Below are 17,421 nucleotides of genomic sequence, written 5' to 3'. Positions count from 1 at the left end.
ATAAAAGATGAGCTGAGAGAAAGGCAAGGCAGAAGTCTCAATTTAAAAAAAAAAAAAAGAAGAAGAAGAAGTCTGAATTTTATCTTTTGAGTGGGGAGATGGTAACAGATTCACCTTTTTAAAAGTTTAGTATGAAAGTGTGGAAGATGAACCCAAAAAATGTATGGAGACAGCTAGACAAAAGGCTATTACTAGAACTCTGAGAGAAGGAGGAACTAGGTCAATGCAGAAACAGTGAAGAGAACAAAGCAGAGAGCTATGTAAAAGGAGAGCTTTAGCTCTACAGGGTAAAAGGGAGGATATAGACTGGACCACCAGGTTTCTGAATTGAGGAACTGGGCCGATAGTGTGGGTTGTTCACTGAGCTGGGGACCCCAAAAGAAAAGCAGGCATGAAGGGAAATACAGTGGGGTCAGGTTTAGATGTAATGGATTCCAGGTGACCTTGGGTCACTGGACTTGTCAAGTAAGAAAACATACAGGTCCAGACCTTAGCAGCACAACCTAGTGAAAGATGGAATTCAGTTGTGCCAGGAGTTGAGTAAATTGATCTATGGAGAATCTACAGATGAGAGAGAGAAGAGGGCCAAGGATAGAAGCCCAGAACTGCAGCTTTAGCAAGATCTCAGAGAGAAGGAAGTAAGCAGGCAAGAGACCCAAGTAAAGAGGAGAAAGATTCAAGATTTAGGGAATGACCAGTATAATGAAATGGTGACCTTGGGGAATTTATCACCTGGCTGGAAAGTCACTGCATCTACTGGTGAAGAAACGAGGTAGAAAAGCTGCCTATGAATGTCCTTGAGTAAGTGCCTACGAAGGATATAGATAGTTCTTACAGAGTTGAGGGGAAGGAGGGTGTGGAGTTGACTTGAAGCTTGACAAAGATGTTAAGACTTCATTCACTGAGTCTGAAATTGGTTAAAATTGAAACCAAGAGCAAGAGGTCACTTCAACCAAGGCCCTGGGATTTGTTCAAATCCATCCTCATGTCTGAAAATAACTGAAGGTGGGTTTTCTATTGATTGTGGTAATCAGTGTCATCTTTAAATACTGAAGACAGCATTTGGTTCTCTCTTAGTAATAATGCCCATTGGCTAAACAGTATCATATAAAACTGGATGCAGTGTTACCTGATATCTTGTACAAGATTCAGGAAGTCATGACAAGAAACAATATGACTTATTCCAAAAACAGAGAGGTGTCTAACTTGGAGAACATGAGGGTCAATTTCAATGGGAAAAGACAAGTCCTAGTTATATACCCTTCTAATTTTATGTTAGCTTGTTCTAAAATCCCTTGGTTTAATACAGCTATTCCTGGCTGTGAAGTCGCAGATTCCCTGCCCCGTATTTTCCCGAGCCTCTGGTGGCTAACTGTGGGTATGTGAAAGGAAGCATGGAAAGGAGGAAATTTAAGTGTGTTCCGCCCTCTCCTTTGCCCCTTCCAGTCCTTTCCATCTTCCCATTCCATCCCACTGGCCTCTTTCTTCCCAAGACCACTTGACTTACAATACAGCATGAGCACTAACTTCATTGACCAAGAGGAATACCTTAAGGACAGAAAGAGTCAGGCATTGCCTTGGGAAACAACCTGTCAAATCTGTCTCTGCTAGTCTGCTCTCAGTTATGTCTTCTCGTCTTGCTTCCCACAACCTACACCATATCTGCAAAGAGGAAGCTACAGAATAAAGAAAAGTCATTAGAAAATCAGGTTCCAGTGCTGCCCATACCACTTCCTTAGGGATATGATCTTGTGCTACCACTTAACCTTAACTAGTCTCAGTCTTCTCAGGAGAATTTGTGTGACAGTCAAATTAGATAATATTTGTCAAAGTGCTTAAGATTGCAAAATGGTCTAACATGGGCTATCATCATAGTCAGGAATATGATGTGAAAAAAGAGTGGGGCCAAGATTTCTTCTCCTCCAACTGTTCTAAAGACCTAGACCTTCCATTCCAATCCTTATATTCAACCAGTTTCCTCCAGAGCCTCATCTCTGTTAGTCCCTATTAATCTGTGTTGATTTATCTTGGCTCATGCAGTGTTTAATACAACTGAGTAATACTAAGTTACCCCCATTCTCCTCCCCTTAGCACATAGTAGAAGCCCTTAAAATCTATTCCTAAAGAAGAAAAATGGGAAACAATTTACAAGTCCTTTGTAGGCACCAGGCACTTTCTTTCCCTGAGATTCTGTTCCACAAACCAAACTTTTCCCACAGAGGAGAAATTAAGAAGCCTTTACAAGCTGAAACCAAAGGAAATTACACTTCTATTAAAAGCTGTCTGTGGCTAGATGCATCCATCTCAAGTACAAAGTTAAATGATGTAATAAACTTATTCAAAGACGTGAGGCTATCACCTAAAATGCTATTAAATATCTTTCACTCAATGTTAACAAAATACAGCTATAAATTTTCCTGGGTTGTAATTTTGCAAGTTGCTTGTTCTCAGTGGGTTATGCCTCCACTGTTGAATTCGGTATTTCCATCCTGGCAAATGGGATGTGAGGGATACACAATCCTTTGAAATGTGGTGATTTTCAATTTTCTCGTGAATCTGGAAGTGCTCAGTTCCTTCTAAGGCTGGTTTCTGTCACCATTTTCTACCTCCTGGCTAGGTGCAGTTTTGAGGCCCCATATTTCATAAACTGGAGATCAGAGCCAAGAAGGCCCAGTCAACCAAGCCATGGTTCAAAATTCAAGGTTGGGGGCTGGCATATCTCCTCTGAACTCCGAGACCGATTTACAGCTTCTCATAAGAAGCCATGCTTCTAAGGATGACAGGGTAAAATGGAAGGGAGGAGTTAAAAGAAATACAGAGCATTCTCTCTGAAAAAGTTCTGCGCCCCCTTTTCTGGTGGGATTTCACTTAAACCCCAGGTGAAGAGGATATGTCGGTAAGACCCAAATATATCTCTTGAACTTGCCTAATTGTATAAATTTGTCAGAATTTCCATTTGCTTTTGCAAGCCCAGTCCTAAATCCAAATATCCTGTCCCTTGGACCCTCACTGGTCAGAATGGCAGGAGAATGGTCATGAGGGCTACGACAATGAAAGGGATGTGAGAGAGCCATCGGCATTTACCAGAGTCCTGCAGGCCGTGGGTCCTCTTCTGACACATGCACAGTCAGATAGCTCAGAAGAACTGTTGACGGAATCCTAGGTACCCGAGGCTTCTCTGGAGGGAACCCCCTTGCCCTTGCAGGTGCCCAGCCCTCACAGGCTCTGTCGCCAGAGGTCAGCCCCGGCAGCCTCTGATGCTCTTGCTATGCTTCTTCAGGAAACAGCATCCTCCATTCGGCGGCCGACAGCGTGACCAGCGCCGTACAGAAAGCCAGCCAGGCCTTGAACGAGCGCGGGGAGCGGTTAGGTCGAGCAGAGGAGAAGACGGAAGACATGAAGAACAGCGCCCAGCAGTTCGCGGAGACTGCACACAAGGTGGGTCCCACAGGGGCGCGGAGGTCTCCACTCTGGAGGCTCGGGGAGCTTTAGCTCCAAGAAACTTTTTTCGGTGCGTTTCCCATGGTGGAAGATCTAAAATCAAGCCCTCCCCTCCCCCCCAATATATCCTGCTGCTCAGTAAGTACCAGAATCATAAAATATTTCTTCTTGTTCCCATTTCTTCATTTCTTTCCTTGCTAATATCTTTCTATCTCTGACCATGGATCTGGATCTTTGAGAAATGCTGACCATCCTTGGTTCCTGCCCAGAATTTTAGGGCTTAAGTTTCAGGGAAGAGAATGGGGGTGGAAGAAGTCAGATCCACGAATATCCCTCCCCTTGTGGCCAATGCTTGAAAAAGGACTTGGGTCTGTCACGGTCACGAGCCCAGCGTCCTGTGTTCTTATAAATCTTCGCTGTATGAAAAGCAAGTTCTAGTCCCCCACATCCAGGGTACCTCAGGGCTGCTTGCCCCTCTGCAAGAGGGCTTGGATCTCGAAGGCTGCCCTGACTCGTGCAGAGCTGCCCATAGGGCTCCTACCTGCTCTGAATCCGGGTCATGGCATTTCCCACGTGACCACAGGCACACACGTGCATTTTCACACGCTCCCGAAGAATGTGCCTTTCAGCAGGGGAAAGGGTAGTTTTTATTGGCAGCCAGCTCTCTGAGGCAGTCGCAGACCAAAGGAAAGAGTGGCCCTGTTAGTCAGGTGATAAAGAGGATTTACGACTGATCTTGTGCTTCAGGTCAGAGGGCAGTTGTCTGGCTAAGGATTGGAATTTAGGTTTCCAGGAACAACCCCTGCTGATAACTGTTGGCATCTCTGACTCACAATCCGGCCTTGCAGATAGGCTTTTCAGGTGACCTTTGGGGAAAAAATTAACTTACTTCAACAGAAAATCCCAGCTCTGCTGAAGAAGTGAGAATAGAACCACCTGAAAAGTGATAAGAAAGGTCCCCCTAGCTAAGGCTAGCTGGCCTCTCCCAGGGGCTCATTCCCAGGGCAAACTATAGATCCGAACCCCCAGGAGATGCTTCCTGCCTTCCTGTCCTGCCCCCATTACACAGACCTGTCTCCTTGTGTCATCAGCTCTCTGTCCTGTTGGGGTCGTATCACACCTCTGCCTCCAGGGCCCATGTGGGCTTCCCTGGAGAAGACCTGGCCAGATCTGGCTGAAAACGCCGTTGGCCCTGCTCCAGGGCAGACCCTTGCTCACCGCATGTCATGGAAAGAGGGAGCTCAGACCTAAGATTTCCATAAGGTACATATTTAAGGTTTCTTCTCCAGCCTTCACGAGACAGAAATAAGGATGAGATGGAAATACTAGAATTCCCACCCTGGCTTCATTTATAACCACAGCAAATGTTGTGATTGGCGGAGGGGCGGTAGTGGAAGTCTGGAGAAACATTCAAAGTGTTGATTTGGGGAAGGGAAGGCTAAAGGGAGTTATTTTTTAATTATCTTCAAGTCTTGGGGGGGTGGGTAATAGTACAGGCAGTTTGAACCTTGCCATACAAAACAGAGCATTCAGCAGTGCACTGATAAGATTCTGCTAAAACCAGACTTTAGGTGAATGATGAGATCGTGAGCCGGGTTACCAAGGAAGTCTGTGAAATCGTTCTTCCTAAGGCGGAGTAGACAATACCTGGAGGTCACCCATGTGGGCGTCCCCCTCAGAGGCGGTTGTACAAACACTGGGTTGGATAACCTGACCAGATGGCCATGATTCTTGGCCCCGGTTACCCTGTTTCCCTGATGTTGTAGCCAAGTGTGCTGGGTGCGTGGGAAGGCAGTCTGGTGTGGCTAGCATCTTGTGTTTGATTTACCATCCCAGTGACCTTGGGCAAGTGCCTAATTTCTCTAAGCCCCAATTTCCTCATCAGTAAAATAAGGATAATTAATAACAGTTGCTGTCTCCTAGGGCATTGAGAGAATTGAATGAATTCAAACCTATAAATCTATGATCACAATACCTGACATATACAAGTCTGAATTAATACTGGCAATAATAATTTCCATGAAAATGATTCTGTTGAACCTGCCCTATACCATCCTATAACGAGCACTGTAGGGGGATGGAGAAATGTGATTGAGGACCCCAGCAAAGGGATGGGGAGGGCTTGGAGATGAAGACTTTTGTGCCCCCCAAAGTGGGGTGGGCAGGGCTTCTACTAAATGCAATACTTTCTAAACACAGAACAACCCTTGAAACAGGGCCTGTCAGAGCAGAAACTGATTAGGCCACCAGAGGCAAGGGGCTTCTGGCCCTGACCACTGGGAGGATCGGTGCCAGCCAGCAGCCTATTTTCAGCAGAAATGGAGGATGGAGGGGGCAGTGTTCCCTGGTTTTGGCTTCCCTGCCTGTGGGTGTTCTAAGAGGGAGGTGAAGGGTTTGCTGGTGTCTGTTAGTGTGTGTGAGGGAGCAGGAGCTAGACACTGTCCTGGCCAGATGTGGTTTTCTAAAATTGGGATGTATCCTTGTGAAGCACCAGCATTGGCAGCATTCCTCACAAGGAGAGTGACCTCTTTAGTTAAGGTGTGGCTTTTTCCCAGGGACTAGGACTCCAGATCTAAACCCACTGGCATGGCCTGACCATGAAGGTGTCATTTCCCCAGCCAAGCCTCCACCAGACCTGCTGGTGGGGACAGCGTTCAGAGGTAGAAGCCAACTTTCCACCCCCTCCCCAGACAAGCAGCTGTGTTGATTCATAGTGGGCTGTGTTTCCGGGCTGAGACGGGGTATGTGCCAGCACCCTTCGCAGACCACAGCAAAACCGGGGGACGGCTCCTCCTTGTTCCTCGATTGACTATGGCACACTTTCCTACACTGCAGTCAAAAGGATCTTTCTGACTTTTCCCAGGACTCCTGCAATGACCCAGGTACATCAGTGAGTAGACCTTCACACAGCCCCACCACCAAGATACCTGGGTGCTCATCTCCAGGAGAGCAGATAGAAAATGTTCCTGTACCCCTTCTCCCCCAGCTCTGTTCGGCCTCCTTGAGGAAGCATGGTTCCTTCCTGAGCTGTGGGCTTGGCCCGGTCTCAGCCCTTAGGGAAGTACAGCGCAGCCCCAGAGCGGGCCTGCTCACTCTCCACTGCCCCAGAAAGCCCAGCGCTGCCGCGTATGCCATGCTCGGACACCCGCCCCAGGCAGTGAGCCAGCCGGCGAAAGGCGGCACCCACACCCAGGCAGACTCAGATGCCAGCTCTCAGAAGAAGGAGCACAGAGCTGCCCTGTTCTGTACCAGCTCTCGCTTGCAGGGGGAGAGGGGAGTAAGTGGTATTTCTCTCACCAGCAGGGAGCGGCTGCCTCTGTCCCCACTATAGTCACCCTCTTCCTTTGGGTCCCTGAACCAGAAGGGACCTCAGGAGTCCAGGCCTCTTAAAATTCCCCCCATATGAGTAACGATTTATTACTGTTTAGAGGGAGTCATTTACACAGCTTCAAAAGAGAAAGCTTTCCATGAGATAGTAAGAAAACAAAATACACCCGAAGGAAATTTTTATCTCCTCTTCTGCAAGAACTCTGACATCTAAACTGATCCATAAGCATTTGAGTTAGAGAGGATATTTATAAACATGACAAGATGGAGGTATGGAGCAGTTCTGAGTTTAGGGCTCAAGGTCATGCAGCGAATGTGGAGAAGAGGAGCAGCAGCACCCCGCCTTCCATATTCCAAAACTTCTCACTCCCAGAGAATTTTAAAAAACAACAGCAAAAACAAAAACACCCTAGGTAGCATGGAAGTGATGCCACTTTCTGCAAAGATACTTTAAATATTAAGGATCCAGTCCCATCATATTTCTGCGATGCTGAGCTGGCCACGGCCCCACCTGGCAGGGGCTCCATTCAGGGCCATCCAAGACCCTTGGTAGCCAGTAACCAGGGCCCGGTGTGAGCAGTGGTACAGTTGTTGTTGAAAATTAATGACTGTGGGTGAATTGGCACGAGCCCATTAGCTGAAGGTTAACAGCTCCGTGAATAACAGGACAGCAGTGCTGATCAAATATTTATTTGGGTATTCATTATGCACAACACTTAACAGCTCTGAGTTGATTGGAATGGTCTACGTTGCTAAATAATGTATTAAAACTGGAGACGGAGCAAGAAGTGGAGTCCCTACAGTGGAGGGACTGCAGGGGACAGGGCCCTGGAACAGGTCAGACACCCCACATGTCTGTGGACCATAAACTCTCCGAGGTCAGGAGTCCTTAGCCACCTCCACCTTTCTGATCAAAACCGCGCAGCGCTTAGCCTGGCAGCATCGGGAGCACGCTCACACACCGTCCGACGGCTGGCAGTCATGGCATCCGCCCTGCAGAGGGTCTGCAGAGGTCTCGCTGAGGCTGCCTTCCCCAGGCAGAGGCACGGGAGCTCTTCCAGGAGAGCTGAGTTTAGCAGCCCGAGGGCTAGGTCCACACGTCCCCCTCCATCCCATGCTGACCTGGCTTGGTGCCGCAACTGCAGAGGAAATGTCTGCTGCTCTCGCAGGTGGTCTGAGGTGGCAGCCCCAGGGTTATGACTTTGTTCTTGAAGACATCAAGGAAAGGGAAGGTGGACTCAAAGGCCCTGGGTTATACAGGAGAGATGGGTCATTGACACTGCCCAGAAGATGGCCAGTGCCACTGTGTGGAATCAGAGGGCTCCCTGGAACATTCTTTAAGGACCAAGAACTTGGTCATGAAGCAGACAAGGCTTTCTACAGAGCTGTTGCCCATAGAGAACCACCGCCTGTTTGCTCCAAACCATTCTCAGTGGCAGAACCTGTCTCCTACTCCCAGTCCCAATCCCCTCCCTAATGCCAGAGGCCAGACAAGTGAGGAATTCCAGTTCAGGCTCAGCTCTGCCTTCAGGGTCATCTCAGGGTATGGGCTCCTTGGAAAGGATCTAAGAAAAGCAAAGTCAGATTTAACTTAACGTTCCATACCTGCCTGTGTTGCCTTCAGTATATCATCATGGGCTCTAGCTGGGCTTGGGAAGTTACTGAAGGACACAGTGGTATTAGTATTCCCATCATAAAGGTCAAACATTTCAGCAAGCTAACTATTTCTCGAATACCAGCAGGAGGAGTGGTAAATGGAGGTCTGGTTTCGGTATCTTGTTCAGCATCTCATCAGTAACACCACTTCATCGTCAAGAGCTTTTGAACTTGGTTGGAGGTCCAGGCTGGATATTGAGTGGATTAATGCCAATTGTTTTTCTACAGTTGATTTTTAATACTTTATAAGATATCAGTAAAAACTTACATTTGAGGAGTGTTGGTTTTTCTGAATAACTAGTAACCCAGCAGCCCAGAGACCTGGGTTCTACTCCTACCTGTTCCTAGGTCAGTCCCTCCTTCTGACTGAGCCCTTGGCTACCCCTTCAGTGAAGGGCGGGAAAGCCGCATAGCGCACTCCCCCTGCAGGACACGGAACTCCAAGGAAACCACTGTTAAGGAGGAATAACAGAGGCAGTTCTCTGTGGGCTCTTCGAGAAAATGTTGCACATCCACTAGATGCCACTGGGAATAATACGGCAATCCGCCACAGGGAGTAAAACCTCGGTGCTGCCTCTCATCATGGATTTGGGGAGGGGAGCAGCACGGTGAGTTCTCCCCAGTGCTAACAATGCTTAACTTTGCCATCCCTCTTTCTCTTTAGCTTGCCATGAAGCACAAGTGTTGAGACACTCCCTATCGCGGCAATGACCCTCTGGAGAGAAATGGAAGAGTTTGCTCAGCAGTTTTTATAAGAATTCCGGACCTCTGCTTCCTTTTTTTTTTTTTTTTCTCCAGTATATGGACATTTAGACTTTTTTGTTTTTCCTTTTCAGACGTTAATATGAAAGAAAAGACGTAGTGTTTATACATTTCACTAAGGATTGTGCTAAGAAATGCTGCGGTGGCATCAGATTTGTTTGGTTTTTTAATTTTTTTTTTTCACTGTATAGACATAAGTCTTCGTATGTGTCTTCTCTAATTTTTTTTTTTTTCAGTAGTTTGGATGTGGAATTTGGACCAAATGTTACACTGAGCTGGGTCTAAACTGGCAACGTGTTGTTGTCTTTTTTTCTTGATATTAAACCAGAGAAGCGCCTGGCTGGCTCAGTCAGTAGAGGACACAATTCTTGACCTTGGGGTCGTGAGTTCAAGCCCCACTTTGGGTGTAGAGATTTACTTAAAAAAAAAAAAAAAAATGTGATATGAAGCCAGAAGACCTTTTCATGTGGTGACATCAGATGTTCTTGTTCCTGGTTGGAAATCAGTCAAGCAGTGACTTTGTCACTTTGTCATTGCTTCTCTCAGTCTCCAAGCCACTCTTAATTTGAAGGTTAAGATTCCGTATCTTTAAACACCAGTCTGTATTATGGCAAACAATTGAATTTATCAGGGGAAACAGCAGTCTTAGATTTTGCTTTTTATGTCGTAATCTTTTGCATGAGCCATCACCAGCATTCCAAAAAAAAATCAGAATGACAGATAGAAATCTACTTTCTGAGCTGCAGTTTAAATACTTCCAGTACTTGTTTCCGTGCTGATTATTTGCAGTTATCATAGGAAGGGGAAAAAACTTGAGATCAAAGACATAAGGAAAAGCCTATTTAAAAACCTCTGTGCATTCATGAATGTCTCTTTCTTTTGTCATTGCCCCAAATTATGGCAGCCAATATTGAAAAGAGCTTGGATTTTTATCAAGAATTGATTTGTCTAGATAAAGGTCTGTGTAAATGATAATGTGAAAAGATACTACAGTTAAAATCTCTTTTCTATTTGCAAAGTCATGCCTATTTTAGAAACACCCTCACCATATCCTTGGGACATGGCCTTCAGTTTCTTGGTATCTGATTTTTGGAGGCTCTGATGTTGTTACTTGCTGTCTATTTATTTAATGTAATTTAAAGTGCAGGTGTCTTGACAAATTATATTTCGTGGCCATTGCAACTTGCAAGGGCTGACATGAAACATGGCCGTGAAGCCTTTACATAACTGTAGTCAGACTGAATAAAGTTGGTACCCACACCTCCTGATTCTGCATTATTCCAGAGAATGCCAGTTTCAGAGTCTGGGAGTTTTCTTTGAGGGTTAAATGCTAAACATAAAAGCTGTGCTTTGTCTTTGTGAAACAAGGAGGCAAGCCGCAATCCCAGACACAGTCCCAGCTTCCCACTGTAGTGCATTGATTTTTAAGCTGCGAGAATCTTCAGGACCCCTTTCTGATCCTCCTACCCATTGAGCCGACTGAGTCCATGCATTGTAGCCTCTTACGAGCAGCACAAGATGACTTGGGGATTATTTATGCTGATTTAGATAGCTTAATTTCTCCTGATAAAGCATTCCCTGGGAGACAAAGTTGGGCTATAGGGAAAAAAATTATCTTAGACAGTACCTGTCAAAAGGGAGATGCGGTTTGCTGGAGACAAATTTCTGAATCCTCTTGGGAAGATGGTCCAGTTCAAGAAAATGCTCTGTGAAATTAATATGGTAAACTATGTAAGCTTACTATAATATTTTGTACTTTTCTTTCAGTGTCTAAAAAGGTCAAAGAAGCAAGGAACTTGCTATCTGATGAGTACCATTAGAAGCATTTCTAATTTCTAAGAAAATCCCGAAATATCACTTGAAATGGGTTTTGTTTGTAGACCTCCATTCAGAAAACACACATGCCCATGGATATATTCATCTTCTGAAATTGGATTCCAGCTTCAGAGAGCGATAGTTGGTATGAAGAATTGGAAGGGTAAATCTTAAGCCTCCCAACAATCAGCCAAACTCAGAAATAAAATTGTTGCCAACTATCTAACAAGGGTGTTCGCTGAGCTGCTTCTAAAGTAGCAGAGGAGGAGGTCATAAGCATACTGTGAAATACGGGCTTCTTGCTCCCTGGTAGAACTGTGATAGCTACTCTTCATGAAATGTAAGCATTCTACGTCATGCCCTCTTGCTTCACTCTCTGTTTCTCCTTTTAGACTTCAGTCTTAGTGGAAGTAGCTTGGTTTAGAAGAACACCTCTATTAGCTCCTTCTCTTGTTTCGCTTTCAGGGCCCAGCAATGCCCTTGATCTCCCTGGGGTCAACGCCCTAGCGAGGCCAGAACAGCAAGCCCCCCCTGCCTTTCCTCTACCTCCTGACCTCTTTCAGAGCTGCCCTGTGATGACACATGTGAAGTTCTTTGCTATCCTTTCGTAGAAGGTGCTGCGATACAAAACATTAATACAGTTTAACCTAGAGCAAATTGCTAAAATGTCACATTCTTTGGGACCAATTCATTGGGTGAAACTGCTAGAAGACAGTAAATTTGTTTGTTTCACTTCTGCACTTCATTATGGGTTTTTGAGATACTCTATCTCTGTGAAGGACTTCCTCAATTGTACCGACAACACATAGAGAAAAGAAGCTTCCCAGTATTACCATTTCTTCCTGAAACATAGCCGTAGTAGTCCTCACCTAGTATTAGATAATCTGCATACAGGATGTATACAGTTATTCAGGTTAATGTTTCATATTAAAGAATGTATTTGTAAAATGTAACAAGATCAATAGTTAACTTTTTTTAAGCTCTGAAAAAATAAAGATTGTGTTAGACTTACAATTACAGTGAAATCTGTCTTAATACTACTACTTTTGTGGCTAACAAAGGTTGTGTATTTATGTAAAAATATTTACAGAATGCCCTCAATAAGGGATAATAAAGATAGGTTTTGCTTTTCATTTTTAGAATTGTAACACTGCTGCTGTCTGTTGTACAGTTATTAATTCTTCAGAAGTTTCTCTAGGGTGTCAAATACAATTTTTGTTTCTTTCAGAGACAAGTAATACCTGCTTTATGATTCGTGATTACCGTTAACTCTAGTTTTGTCATTAAATATTTTAACTCTGTGATGAAAGTTTGTTTCTCGCAATTATTTGTCAAGTCTATAACACACAACCCAAAAGGCAGGTGTCCTCATGCTTTTGCTGCTGGTGGGAAGATCTTGTGAGCCTTGGGAAGACCAAAGGGCCTGATGACAACATTTCCATATATGTGTTCTAATGGGAAAACTTGAAACATAAAAAAGACAAATGAGCTAACCTTCATTTCGACAACAAGCTGCTATCCAGCAAGAAGGATCTTTTTGTTTGTTTTTTGGTTTTGGTTTTTCTTCTCACGGGCAAAAGAGTTAAGCCAATGAACAATTCCCTTTCTGCCAATACTGCTGATGTGCTCAACTCAAATACTCATATGATACCATGTGCCCTCATTCAACAGACTAGTTTCATGCCCTGTTAAGTTGGAAAGAAGACTAGATGAAATAATGTTGATTTCCTTTTATGGAAGTAACTACTGCATCACCAGTTTGTTTTCAAGGGCAGTGACTTGGGTGATACAGTACAGAGCAGCCCTGGGTTGGCGGGAACTTGTGCTTTTAAGGCAGGCAGGACCCTGATGTGTTTCCTGGGTAGAAGGGCAAGACTGCAGTCTCTAGTTTTCAGAGAAGAGAGGACAGAGAGAGGGCCAGAGGAAGAAAGCACTCTGAAGTTAATTATGTAGGGAAAGGCACCCGTTTTTGCAAACTAATTATAAACCCTTTGCCTTCCAGAGAGGACTTTTTTTTCTTAATACAAATTGTATTTGTTAGCAATCATACCACAACTAATTCTCAATTTGAGGGGAAGGATTAATATGCTAAGTGTTTAAAAAAAAAAAAAATCAGTCGTGCCTTCCCCCCTTGCTATCAGCGAGGATGTGCTTAGGAAAGCTATTGACCCATCATAATCATCATCTGCCTAAACAAACAGATTGAGGGCGGAAGTGGGGGAGGTAGAAGAGTGGAGAGAAAATACCAGAAATAAATTCAAACAGAAATGCAAGTGTTTGAGTGTTATTTCTGTTGATACCCATTCAGTGTGCCTCTTCCCCTGGCACAGGTAAGCCTGGGTGGCAGCCGGACAGATGTCCACACACACACAGACGTCCGCGCACACACATCCACACAACTGGCAGCAGGAAGAGAGCAGAGCTGTGCTCCTAGATGCCCCTGAAGTTGCTTCATCTTCTTGCCTTTCTGGACATGGCTAGGCAGGTGACAGTATTAACAGGGGTTAAAACCAAAAAATGCCTTGGGTGGGCCATTATCAGAGTATGAGAAATGTAAAGACTTAAGACACATGGGAGAAGAAGACATCCTACCCACAGGGCAAATAAATCAAAAAAGTAGAAACGGAAATGCACTAACAGCCCTCTTGTACCAAGGTGGTACAGAAGATTTTTCTTTGATTTACTTTTTTGAATATCCAGGACTTAAATATAAAATGATTTTGCATAGCCAGAGTCAGCCTGACACAAAATTAATCTTCATTTTTACCTCCCCACCAACCTTTCTCCCCTCTGTGCCCTTCCACCTTGCTGTCCAACCCTATTTAAAGCCTGCTTCAGCTAACGGCTCCTACATTGTAACAGACCAAAAAGGGCTGGTTCCCAGTGGCTTCCAGCAGCCTCCTTCCTGGCTGCATGACAGTTATTGGGCAGTTCTTAGAAATGCACACATTCTTCTTCCAAACTCACCTTCTTGGTATCCCTGGTAATCCTATCTTTTGCAAAGAAGAAAAGTTACTTCAGCAAGCTCTGGATGGTAGAACATCTGGCTTCCCCAGATGCTTACTAGGTTTAAACCAGCCAATTAAAGCTGTCAAGGAAATTAAATATACTATGCATTTCAGCTCAATAACTGTTGTAATGTAACCTCCAACCTTGACCCCCATTTTATTTTCTCCCTGGAGCACCATCTGGAACCTCAGGATTTCCTGAGTCATGTTTTCACTTCTCACCCCTGAAGTTTTGTATCATACTTTTTCTTTTTGCTGATGAGTCATGGTCCTGGGGGCGGGGGGCGCATTTGTGGCCCATCCCACCATGCACTGGTAGATGTAGGCTAGGGAGGCAAAGCTCTCTTGCCTCCCTTGGTTCCACGGGAACCGGTGGACAGAACTAAGGGATTCTGAGTCAGTGGCTGCTGTGTACCACCATTGTTCTCATGTTGTCTTAGACATTTCATCTACTAATGATTCTCAGGTGAAGGGATTTTTTTTTTTTAAAGAACATTTTTTCCCCCTATCTTTCTTTGTGTGTTCAACCAGCCCAAAGATGTCCACTTAAATGGAGTCTGGCCCCATCACACATCCATATTTAGATGTGTCAGAGGCTGGACAAGAATCACCAGTCTTGCAAATCCCTGGTGTCACTTGTCAACATTAGATATGAGCCTGTGTCCTATGACATTGTATCCCGATTGCTTTGCCACTCATTATTTGTCAGACAGCATAGAAGAAAAATGAGGCCCATAAATTCTCAGCTTTATCCAGAGATCTTAAACATGGCTTGAATAAGTCACAATTTCTAAAGAAAGTTCCTGTTCTGTGCTCTGACCATGTGCACCAAATACTCCGTGTCCTTATAATACCACATCCTCGGTGAGTAAAGCCTGAAGCTTCCTGCTGGTTTTCCTTGAAACTAATCCTTTTTTTTTACTACCCTGAGAAGGCAAATCTGGTTCCTACCTTTTTTTTAAGATTTTTAAAAATTTATTTGACAGAAAGAGATCACAAGTAGGCAGAGAGGCAGGCAGAGAGAAAGGGGGGTAAGCAGGCTCTCTGCTCAGCAGGGAGCCTAATGCGGGGCTCAATCCCAGAATGCTGGGATCATGACCTGAGCTGAAGGCAGAGGCTTATTAACTCCCTGAGCCACCCAGGCACCCCTGGTTCCTACTTTTGTACATGCTGTTTTCATAGTGCAGGGGCGATCTTCAGGGAGTGTTCCAGACCTGCGATTACAGTGGCCAGTCCTGATCTCCGTATTTACATTGGCCTGAAACTGTCCACTATTGGGCGGGGTCTCGGCTTTTGGACAGAAACTGTGGGGAAAAAGAATACGTGACTCCTATCCACCCCACACCCCAAGGAGGAAAAAGAAAGCACAGCTTTTACTGGTGCGGACATGGGCAGGGCGCCCCCTTGTGGTGGTTTCCTAGAGGAAGCATTGCATTGTGGTTATGAAGTGATCCCAGGAAGGCCTGCCCTGTTTCAAATTCCAGCTCCAGTCCTAGTACGTGGGTGGTCTCAGGCAAGATACTGATTCTCTCTGCACCCGTTTCTCTTAGCTTTAAAATGGAAGGGACGGTCTACTTCCCAGGTTATTACAAGGATTAAATGAAATCACATATGTAAAGCCTTTAGCCCCATACTTGGCCCATAAGGGCACCATGTGTGCCAGTCAGCTGGGCAGCAGGCTTCTTCTCTGTGATGGATCCAAAATCAAGTAGTAAAACTTACAGGCTTGTCGTGCCTGTCAGACTGCACTGCTGGCTAGAAGAATGGATGAGTTTTCCTTAAGTCTATGTTGGCACAGGACACACAGGCCCCCATTTTCTAGGACTCTTTAGCCATTTTATGATCTATGGACATAGAAGCCTTGACATTTCATATACCCAGCTGAGGCTCATGGCCCAAATGCAAACTCCATTTTCTGTAGAAAATTTCCAAAAAGACTAAATTCATAAGAGACAAGAGTGAGATAAATTGGCCCCGTTGTCTATGCCCTCAACTATAGGAATGGAAATGGTTTTGTGGCCTCAGAGATTATGGGATGTGTCCTTGGGGCAGTAATTCATGCTCCTTTTTTAAAAAAAACTTCAAGAACTCAAACTATTCCTAAATGACTTAAATTAAGAGTATCTTAAAGAGAACCATTTACTCCACAAATGGAACCTGGGCCTAGAGTGAAAATAGCCCTAAGAGAGAAAAGGAAGTAATTCATACCTCAGTGTAGCATGCCTTTTCTGGAAGCATCTTTAGGCACTCAGCTGAAAGAAGAAGGACCCAGAAAAATTGATGTCAGCGTACTGTTGTCACAGTGCTGTTACTTATGAGGTCCAAGTAAATCCAACCCTATTGGGAACTAAGCCATTGGTAAAGGACCATCCAGGCAAGCAGGACCTGGCTGGTTACAACAGCCGGGAAATCCCCCAACCAAATCCCAAACTCTACCCCTGTAACAACTGCACTAGATATTATTTTTTAACAAACTGCAAGCCACACAAACTTCTTTTTTTAAAAGTAAATTAGAATCCTTCCTGGCAGAGAGCCTCTTGGCTTTGTCATTAGCTATTCATCCTCAGGCAAATTACATCATTTTTCTGTATCTAGTTCTTCATGTTTCAAAGGAAAATAATCTACATCCTGCCCGCCTCACAGTCCTGGTGAGTGAAGTGAGGTGTGAAATGTGAAGGAGTTCTGTGAAATACAGAGGCTAAAGAGGTATGTGTCACTTGCTAACACACTGGTCTGCAACTGTCCCCACCCAACACCTAAGGGATTGCTTTCTCTACCACCCCCTCTTCCCCTATAGGTCTGACTCTGCATGCTAGATGGTATTATCATGCCCTCTCCCTGCTCTCCCAGGAAAAGGAACCCCACCCCCAGATAGTTTGATGCCACTTGCCATCATGGGAAGTAAATCCTTTGATTTACTTCTCTTACCATGGTAAGAGACAGTTCCTGACTGCTCAGGGCAAGGGACACCTGGGCTTCAAAGCAACACCCAAGGGGACAGACCCAGGGCATTCCCGGGGCTGAGGAAGGACACTGTGTTGGACAGGTTGGCCAGAAAAGCGCTCATCCCAAGACCACAGCTAACACTTGAGAGTTCTGACATCCCGATGACCAACCTGCTCTCCATCCACCTGGGAAGTCTTATTGACAATGAACAAAACAAAATTTCAGGAACCATTCAGGTCCCTACTGTGTCTGGTTGTCCTAACTTAAGATTAACGTGGAGAAAGTCACAGAAATATCTGAGATCTTGGGAATTCAGTGAGTAGATGTGAAGGGAATGGTAATTAGTTATTCAAGAGACAGGACACTGATCTGATAGAAGAATGCGAACTGAGGACATTCTTTTAGACACAAGGAAGACTTGACACTCCTCAGCTCCACTCACTGGGAGCAGCATTATTATCCTGGC

The 17,421-nt window shown here is 44.9% G+C and overlaps 1 protein-coding gene across 1 annotated transcript in view; it reads left to right on the top strand.

Moving 5' to 3' along the window:
- STXBP6 (syntaxin binding protein 6) overlaps window positions 1–12,310 on the top strand; it is a 254,986-nt gene extending 242,676 nt beyond the window's left edge. The window contains exons 5-6 of the mRNA XM_059373023.1: window positions 3,281–3,438; window positions 9,089–12,310. Of these exons, the coding sequence (XP_059229006.1) occupies window positions 3,281–3,438; window positions 9,089–9,112 (182 nt within the window). The 3' untranslated portion in view covers window positions 9,113–12,310. The remainder of the gene's footprint in view (window positions 1–3,280; window positions 3,439–9,088) is intronic.
- The last annotated feature ends 5,111 nt before the right edge of the window (window positions 12,311–17,421 follow it).

This window comes from Mustela nigripes, chromosome 13 (genome assembly GCF_022355385.1).
Source record: "Mustela nigripes isolate SB6536 chromosome 13, MUSNIG.SB6536, whole genome shotgun sequence".
Taxonomy (NCBI): Eukaryota; Metazoa; Chordata; class Mammalia; order Carnivora; family Mustelidae; genus Mustela; species Mustela nigripes.
This window is presented reverse-complemented; position numbering and strand designations above follow the sequence as displayed.